This window comes from Maniola hyperantus, chromosome Z (genome assembly GCF_902806685.2).
Source record: "Maniola hyperantus chromosome Z, iAphHyp1.2, whole genome shotgun sequence".
Classification (NCBI taxonomy): Eukaryota; Metazoa; Arthropoda; class Insecta; order Lepidoptera; family Nymphalidae; genus Maniola; species Maniola hyperantus.
In genome coordinates, this window is record NC_048564.1 from 11,733,272 (window position 1) to 11,743,621 (window position 10,350).

The 10,350-nt window shown below is 36.7% G+C and overlaps 1 protein-coding gene across 1 annotated transcript; it reads left to right on the top strand.

The window, feature by feature from the left end:
- The first annotated feature begins 480 nt into the window (after positions 1-480).
- LOC117995674 (uncharacterized) lies at positions 481-8,210 on the top strand. The gene is made up of 4 exons (XM_034983665.2): positions 481-610; positions 2,046-2,097; positions 2,497-6,498; positions 7,994-8,210. The coding sequence occupies exons 1-3, from the start codon at positions 512-514 to the stop codon at positions 3,051-3,053; spliced, it is 708 nt and encodes a 235-aa protein (XP_034839556.1). The 5' UTR covers positions 481-511; the 3' UTR covers positions 3,054-6,498; positions 7,994-8,210.
- The last annotated feature ends 2,140 nt before the right edge of the window (positions 8,211-10,350 follow it).

Here is a 10,350-nt window from a genome sequence, read left to right on the forward strand (position 1 = left end):
GACGTTGGGTTGGGATTGGCTGAATTTGTGCGATTCTTGTTGCAACAATGTGTTGTAGCCAATAGTGAGCGAGCGTCAACCGATCAGAGGTGATTGCGATCGTCACGTAGCTGTCATTCTCCCGCAATCGTGCAGCCGGTTCTACATCAAAACGTGCTGCATCACTGGAGTTGCATTTTGACTGTTAATTGGAACAGTTCTTGCAATTAACGAAGGCGAGTGAACTTGTGGTTACGTTGTTTACATGGGCATTGCGTAAGTGTGTGTGCCTGAAGGACGAATCAGTCGCGAGCAAGCGCTCGCAAACGCACACCATTTACTGTACCTTACTTATACCGATACGACTTAAACACAAGCATGAGCCACTCGCCCTGGTGAAATGCAACAACTATATGATTTTATTAAAACACCACAATTGAGTTCGAGAAATCGGCGCTTAGGGAAGGAAGCGACCACTATACTGAAAGGTGATGGCAACCTGAGTACGTGCTTGCCGTCAGTCGGCGTGACAATGTATCGGTGGTTGGTTGTGTGGCAAGCGGTACTATACGTAGCGAGCGGAACGTTGGACGTGAGGTTACTAAACCCGCGGTATCCTTCAGCATCACAGGTAATGCCTATAAATGTATCTATACCTATTTTGCAGACGTGCCCCAGTTTCTTGTTTCTTCTGAACAAGAGGCGAGTGGTGCAGGAAACTTCATAAATTAATAAATAAATAAAATATACAAAAATCGATTAGCAAAATGCAGCCGTGAACCATTCTCTAAAATATTATAAACTAGGCCCTCACTTAATCACGTCACTATTAAATAAAAAATTCAAACTCTTGTGGTAAAAACGTAAGAAAATTATGAACATAAAGTGTTTTTTATTATATGATTTCACACTACTTACTACAAACTGAAATCAGGGAGCTGTTTTTGATGAAACTTTCATGATCAAAAAAAATTGAGGATACATGTACGTTTCCTATGAGCAAAAATATTAGCTCTGGTAATTTGATTTATAATATAAAGTTCATGAGAAATTCATATCTGCCCAAATTTTTTAATTGATTAATCCTGACTCAGGTATAATAAGTAACTAAAACTTAAAATTATTTTAATTCTATATACTTAGTAAGCTTTCTTTATTTTTTTTCTGTGATGGGTTCACAATTGCCTGAATTTGCTATTTCCTAATGCGGTTCGCATTAGTAGGTATTATTTAAGACAATTTATTTTGTATATGACTAGCTTATGCTTGCGACTTCGTCCGCGTGGACTACACAAATTTCAAGCCCCTATTTCACCCCCTTAGGGGTTGAATTTTCAAAAATCCTTTCTTAGCGGATGCCTACGTAAAAATAGCAATATAGCTGCATGTCAAATTTCAGCCCGGTCTGTCCAGTAGTTTGAGCTGTGCGTTGATAGATCAGTCAGTCAGTCAGTCACCTTTTCCTTTTATATATTTAGATTATTGCAGTAATTACTTAAAATATTGTGTACCTAGCTATTCAGGCTGCCGTGTCTAGCGACTAAATATTATTGTTCTGCGAATAACATTGCCAAAGGCTGAGCGAGTTAATTTTGCTGTTATACCTAAACATGTAATACTTATATGTGTTAATTTCTTCCGCGATACAATCTTAGCACGGAGGCAATGCGTGTCCGTTAATTAATTAATTAGTTGTTTTCACGACTGATAATGATGATATGGTTGCATTCGTTTTTGAACTGACATCAAACATTGCCGGCAGTGCATTGTATCCCAATTTTTTTAGTCTTGAAATAGTATTCTTATATGCTTTCTAATCAATTTAATAATTGTTGTTCGTTAACCAATTAGCTAATTAAGTATCTATTTTTAAATTAACTTTAAGTAAACATTCTAATTCCACTGTAGACAATCTCTAAACTAAACTAAAATGGCACGTCTAAATCTATTGCTATCCCTTTCATAGTGTTGCTTGCGGAAAAGGATAGCACTAGATTTAGACCTGTCAATTTAGTTTAGTTTAGAGATTGTACAAGAGAATCAGCCCCAATATTATTTTATTTCAGTTCGAGTGTTATGACTATCCACCTACAATGCCTCTCAGATCTTATGATACAGGTAAGGATAAATAATAATATTTTAGAATAGTTCCGTGGTAGGTACGTATGATAATAATGTATGAAATGTTTAGGTACCTAATCTTCCATACTAGATAGGCAGACTTGAGATGTAGAGTTATGATGAGAGAATTCATATGTCATGTTTTCTAATAGGACACAGAATTCAGAATACGAATCTAAATATCATGAGCACATTTTAATAAAATATACACCTATCTAAGTAGGTAAGCTGTTATCTGAGTATTAAAAAAAAAAAATTATTAATTGCAAAATAGGTTTGCGCTTGACGACAATCAACAATACTGACAGTGAATATATAAGTAACAACCTACTGCAGTAATGATATCCACCTATTTACTAAAATCGCTGGCTAATTACGTATTTTTCATTCCTTAAGGCTGGCCGATACATAAGAATTTCGGGAAGATGTTGGATATAACAACCCCAAGATATTGGCCCAGCTCAACACAAGGCTTTAATGAGATATCACGAAGAATCGATCTACTTTGGAACCGTGACGATATAATCAAAGAGCACGCAAAATTGGTTCAAGACATAAACAGCCTCAAACAAGTTATGTACGTCGCTCCAGTGGCCGAAGAGAGAGATTACGAGGACAGTGTCTTTCCTGAATTAATAGAAACATTCTCTACCACCACCGCTCGACCGACGACTAGAGGTGCCAGGCCAACTAAGTCTGGCTTCCCAGTTATAGTGTTGGGTGGAGGGAGCCGGCGACATTCAACTAAAAACCAACCATCAAAGGTCCCGAGGAGAACGATAAGCTTAGTTGGGACGTCATCTCCTGTAGTGAGGCATCCGTATCCTTTTGTGATGGCGGCGGCATCTCATCAGCCGGTTAGAATCTGCATGCCATCGTCTCTTACGTATCCAACCACTACTCGACGCCCTAGCCTATGGGAGCGTATAGTTAGGGCAATTATTCCTAGATAAAAGTCAATTAAATCGGTAGTCCTAGATCGGGCACGACTTAATCCCCCGAAAGTTATTATATACGTAGGTAATACACAGTGATTTATTACTGTAAACAGTTTTCTCATTGCTTTTTGTAAGTGCACGGAATACGAGAGTAGGTACCTACCTACGCTCGCTCGTGACTAAAGACTCGTTCACATCGGCTGTAGATAGAACTTTATTGAACTTAGTAAAATCTTACATCTTCTCTATTTGCGTACACTAAAAACTTGTATAAAATCGACCAGATTTTGTTATTAGGGTCTATAGGGTTCCGTTCCTGAAGGGCAGACAGCGGAGGCTTAGTAATAGTGTCCCGTTGGCGCCCTTCGGATATGGACCTCTAAAAATGTTTATCTATAATATTTTATAACACTAGTTTATGCCCACGACTTCGTCCGCGTGGACCACACAAATTTCAAACCACTATTTTACCCTCTTAGGGCGTTTGTGCACTCATCCGTAAAATTACAGATTCCGTAAAAATACGAATCGAATGAGTACGTATTTGTATGACGCCCACTTCAAAGGCCGGATACGAACCGAATACGAATGAGTGCACAAACACCCTTAGGGGTTGAATTTTCAAAAATCCTATCTTAGTGGATATCTACAGCTATCTGTACCTATGCTTTTCAGGCCGATTCGTCCAGTGATTTGAGCTATGCGTAAATAGATCAGTCAGTCAGTCAGTTACCTTTTCCTTATATAAGTATATTAAGATTATCCTGACTGCTACTTTCATCATCATCATCATGATCAACCCATCACCAGCTCACTACAGAGCGCGGGTCTCCTCTCAGAGTGAGAAGGGTTTTGGCCATAGTCTACCACGCTGGCCATGTGCGGATTGGTAGACTTCACACACCTTTGAGAACATATGGAGAACTCTTAGGCATGCAGGTTTCCTCACGATGTTTCCCTTCACCGTTAAAGCAAGTGATATTCAATTACTTAAAACGCACATAACTCCGAAAATTTAGAAGTGCGTGCCCGGGATCGAACCTCCAACCTCCGATTAGAAGGCGGACGTCCTAACCACTAGGCTATCATAGCTTACTGACTGCTACTTTACACCTGCAGTTTTATGACTTTGTTGTTGAGTGCGTGCCGAGCCGCTTGAGGCGACGACCGCGGGTTGCATGTTCCACTTATAATTACAGACTCTACCAATGTATTGTGTGTTTTTAGAGTTCCGTATCTCAATAGAAAAAAATATTCTTCACTTCACTCACTCACTCTTCACTTCACTGTCACTCACTCACTCACTCTCATCACTGTGATCACTTTGTTGTCTGTCTGTCCGTCCATTTGACCTAGAATCATGAAATTTGTGGTTACATTACAAAAAATATATATAATGTGTTCACGAAAATTAAATAGTTTACTAAATCTCTCTATATAAAAATGAATCGCTGAATGTGTTGCTGATCACAAATCTTGAGAACAGCTGAACCGATTTCGCTAATTCTTTTTTTATAATATTCCTTGAAGTACGAGGATAATTCCTACGGAGAGATTTTTTTTTAAATTGCCTGAAAAAGAATCGACTGTTAGGCGGTACGAAGTTCGCCGGGTCAGCTAGTTACATATAAGTGTTAGGTATATCTTGTACAATGGTACGGAATCTTTCGTGTGTATTCCAAGACACGCACTTGACTGGTTTTTCATATTCAACTCGTCAGCTAAATTCTCACTCTGTCAATGGGGATAACGATAATGGTGTCGCTAAATCCATTGATAGGGTGGGATTCTTACTGTGACGACATGATTGCTCCATTCAGTGGTTTGTGTGTAAATCCAGCCACAAAAAAAACCGGCCAAGTGCGAGTCAGGCTCGCGCAACGAGGGTTCCGTACTACGATAATTCAAAAACTATGATGCATAAAAATAAATAAAAATCTGTTTTAGAATATACAAGCGAAGCCCTTTTATATGATACCCCACTTGATATAATTATCTTACTTCGAAAATTGAAAATACAAATTTTTAGTTTATGACCACAATTTTTTTGTGTGATGTGACCACAAATTCACGGTTTTCAGATTTTTCAACTAATGTCTGCTATAAGACCTACCTACCTGCCAAATTTCATGATTCTAGGTCAACGGGAAGTACCGTGTAGGTTTCTTGACAGACAGACAGACACATAATGGTTAAAAGTTATTAATTTTTTTTTTACAATAAACTTATAACAAGTTTATATAATTTTTGCCGTCGTACAGTTCTTGCAATTCACGAAGGCGAGTGAACTGTACTTGTGGTTGGTTACGTCGTATAAAAGGGAATTGTGTAAGTGTGCGTGCATGTCGGACCAATCAATCAGTCGCGAGCAAGCGCTCGCAAACGCACACATTTATTGTACCTCACTTATACCGAACTTAACACAAGCATGAGCCACTCGCCCTCGTGAAATGCAAGAACTATACCTACATAATGTGTACTTTTATGCTTTAGGAACGATCGTCCACTCGTCACAATCATTCTTATTTTAATTTCACGTTATAGGTTAAGTAGCTTAATTTATAAAGGATAGTAGGTATATAAGTGTAGGTAATAGTAGCCCTATAGTTGACCTATAAAAGATATGATTAATTAGTTATTTACTTTAGATGATAGGTCACAGTATCATTGTGAAAATGAAATACTTATTTAAGTTACTCGAAAGTTCGAATTCTACTATTTGCGGTGGATAGATGCGGATTTAGGTCACACGAGCTGTGAAATAGTAGCTAGGTATACCATGTACCATGCACACATTACTTTACGAGCACATATAATGAATATTGTTATTCTTATTCTAGCTCTACGTGACCTAAATCCGCACTTAAGTGACTTATATCCTTACAGAACGCTTACTTAAGTAGTCCATTTTTAGGTCGTACAGAAATGAGCTATTTAAGTTACGGATAAGAGTTGACGATTTAGGTCACATGAGTTATGAAATAGTATATAATACCTGCTTGTGACATAAGTGATTAGGCTTAGGGCAAGGCTTATTTACGGCGTATAGCGCACGCTAGTGTATTAATGCACTAGTTAGTTAAGTATGTCACACATATCATAATATAGTATTGTAAGTACTTTTGAATTGGTTTAATTAGGTTTTGGTATAGGAATAAGTGATTTAACTTATTACCTATTATACTAAGCATAGTTTTATAACAATTTTGTAAATCTATTTTTAGGTAAGTAGGTATAGTATACATATAACATACGTATTTCCGTATTGCAAGTATTAATTTCACACTACTTACCTATTACGTTTGTACATAATAATCCAATGTTTAAAGTTCGCTTAACAGTTTATTAAATGTGAATTATTTTTGTTTACTCAGGCATATCATACTAACCGAACTTTTGATTACTTATTATTATTAATGTTAATTGTACATATCTTACATCTGTAATAAAAAGGCCTAACGTAATGCCACCAGTGTTGTACATCACCCCAATAATGGACAAAAAAAGAAAAAAGTTTATAAATTAAGGGTACAAATTTGATTTTAAATTCTGGCAACACTTAAACATAGACTTTGACAGCCCATCTGTCAAAAGGTGACGTATCATTTCCCTCGGCCATTTTGTTTCAAAATGGCGAATGGTTAGTTTCGTGTGCAGTGAGTTGTTCACAAATAATCCAGTTCTATTAAGGAAATCATTAAGGAAGTAAGTGAATACTTTTGTTTATAGACTCTAATAGAAGTGTGGTATAGAAATGAGACATTATTTTATGTGTAGTATGATAAATTGACCAAATAATACACAGCAATAAGCCAGGACAGTTTTGATTTGTAATGCGAATTTGATGATGTACATTACTGGATTTTTTTTTCAAGCATTTACCAATCATGAACATTGTGTCACAACTACTTTTTTTTGTCTGTTCTAGAATTTGAGCTTTATTGTGCGATGCTCAATTTTCTCTTTCAAAGTAACTACTTTATTTTTATATTGCTCTACAGAATCCAGTAATGGACATAAAATGTCCATAATTGGAAACTAAAGAATACCCAGTTATAGACATATTATGTTCATTACTGGAATTCTACAGTTCCAGACAGATCAATTTTATTTCAGTTATTTTTTAACCTCCGACCAGCCACGTATTTATCTAAAGATGAAGAACGTGTATTAGAATTGTGGGTTGAACTAATGAGTGAAAAGCATATTCCGATAACCAAAGATGAGCCTGCTTGACAGCGTTCAAAGAATAATTTCGGAAAAACGCCAAGTAACACCTTTTGTCAACAATCGCCCAGGAAAGAAGTGGTATAGTCTGTTTTTAAAGCGACACCCTATAATTTCCCTATAACCCTATAAACCTAAAACACCCTATAAACATCTACAAGGTACCTATCAGCATAGGTTGTAATTTTTGATACAGTGTATTTCTTATTTTGTTAACCAGCTATTTTTTAAAACAAGTAATAAGAGGTTCGTTTTAAATGAATACGTTTCTGACTAATTAGTTTTTAGTTAATAAATATGAAAGAATCATACTCATAACTCAGTTCTTCATTTTTACCATTGCATCCTCCACCATGCTGGCTTCATAAATATAAAATCAAGTTGGTACCTATCTGTCCGTCCATTGTCCATTAATTGGATGTCCATAACTGGATTTTGTTAATTAATGGGCGTCCATTACTAGATCTTGTTCATTATTGGGTGTCCATTACCAGATTTTTACTGTACATCATTGGTTGAATGAATATTTTAAATACAGTTTGAATATTTTAATTATTTTATTTGACCTAGTTATCTTAGCCTAGTTATTATAATTAAATTACATAAAGGAAAACCCAACCTTCATGCTACATTTAGGTCTAACTGTATATGTTTCTTATCTAAGGAGATATATTGAAATATATATTTTTTGTCCTTAAACCGTCCATAATTGGTGTCGTTACCTTAAGTATTTATTAATAATTTTTTTTTTTTAAAACAAACGATACTTTTTTTATAAATGGTGATATTTTAAGTTACCTAGAGATTAGTTATTCTCTAATAAAGACATGTGTAGTTGAATTATGGAGCTTTCGGCACGTAGCTATCTATAGGCACTACCATTATTATTAGCGAGTCAGAGGCGAAGCGGTAGCTACCACAGTACCTAGACCATTTACAAAGTAATAAATCTCATGAAACCAAAATACTTAATTGTTTTTTAATTTACCCATAATAATGGTGAGGTTATAGTTTAGTGGTTAAGATGTCGGTCTCCTATTCAGGGGTCCAGGGTTTGATCACGGAGATGCACCTGTAACTTTTCAGAGTAAGTAATGTGCGTTTTAAGTTATTCTATAATATAAACATAAATCACTAAATGTGTTGCTCATCGCAAATCTCGAGAACCGCTGAACCGATTTCACGAATTCTTTTTTTATAATATTCCTTGAAGTACGAGGATGGTTCTTACGGAGAGAAAAATTTAATTCAACCTCCCCCTCAATTTTTGTAAACTCCACCCGAGCGAAGCCGGGGCGTGTCAGCTAGTTAAATATATAAAACAAGTGTGTTTCAACGGTGAAGGTAAACATCGTGAGGAAACCACGCCTGACAGTTCTCCATAAAGGTGTGTGAAGTCTGTCAACCTGCATTTGGCCAGCGTGGTATACTAACCTTCTCATTATGAGAGAATACCATAGGTTAGATCGTCCAAGCGGGGAATGGGTTGATCATGATGATGGTGAGGCAAGTGAGGTACCTACGAGTATAACACAGTGTAGGTAGGTACTTACCTACCTATAACGTTGAAATAGAATCTCTATTTTTACCTGGTCAAATCTATGTCCGTACCTAGGGCAGCTCGTAACTACTCAACAGCTCAACCGATATTGAGAAACGATACGTCATTAGATTCGTCATGATGGCGCGAGTGTTACTGGGTAAGACGTATCTACATAAAATTCTGTACAAAAATCAAAATAGCGGATTTTATGCGCTTTGTAGGCTGAAAAAGATGCAGTGCAAACCGCAGTCGGGAGTTCAAAAAGCTTTTTAAATAACTTGACTGACTTCTTGCATATCTGTAGGTTGCGATTTCGACCTTTTCAAATTGACGCTAGGCACTCATAAAGGTTTTAGGATATAGCCGTAGGGCATAGGATTTTAGTTATAAATAGTTTTTAATAAATTATAGAAGGATTAAGTAAAAGAGTAAATCAGATTCGTGAGTAAATCATAAAGAAAAATCACAAAGTCTCGATTGATCCATGCACATCCATGGCTTGATGTGACGTGAGAGTTTTGTGGCAAGAATTGAATTGACAATAATGCGTCTCACATTGTTACGTGAAAGATTTTAAAAAAGTAACCTATGTGTTACTTTTTTTACAATATCTCGTAGGCACTTACGTCTTCTATATAATATTATATTATTCTTGAGAAATCAATAGAAATCCATACCTACTATTAATATTATAAATGCGAAAGTGTGTCTATTTGTCTGCTAAATTGTCACAGCCCACCCACTTCACCAATTTTAACAAAATTTGGTACACCTTTTACCCCGGCTACCCTTAACCCGGAAAATCAATAAGTTGCCACGTGATTTTTAAGAAAACTAAATCATCATCTAGACCATCATTATTATCGCCGGCTCACTGAGCACGGATCTCCTCCTAGAATGAGAAGGGTTTAGCCATATATTAATTATTATTAGTCTCGCTAGGTTTAGCTATAGTCTTCCCTGCTGGTCAGGTGTGGATTGGCAGACCTTTTGAGAACATTATGGAAAACTCTCAGGGTGGTTCCTTCACGATTTTTTCCTTCACAAAAGCAAACTGTGATATTTAATTGCTTGAAACGCACGTAAATCCGAAAATTTAGAGATTTACGTTAGGTTAGGTAACTAGGTTTTAGAGGCTATCATCACAGCTGTATTATCATCTGGTATTATAAATGCATACCTTTTTAACTGCAAACGTGTCTGTCTGTCCTTGATGAAAATTGGAGGACTATTTGTACATATCCCAGAGACACAAAGGTTAACTTTTATATTGAGTAAAATATATCAAACCCAATGAAAACAAAATCTTTGTGGGCGAATTCGTTGGTAGGTAAGTATAGTACGCGACAGGTCGAGATGTCAGGGTGGGGACCACCCACACAGCCCACGCACTAACACGGTGCGGGATATAGCGCGGGAGACGTGTGCGTGTGCGGGTGACCTGTCGCGTACTATACTTAGGTTCCTAGTCAAAAACAAACTCTTCATTTGATGTCATTATTTATTTCTGAACACATAGAGTGATTGACAATAATTAATTAT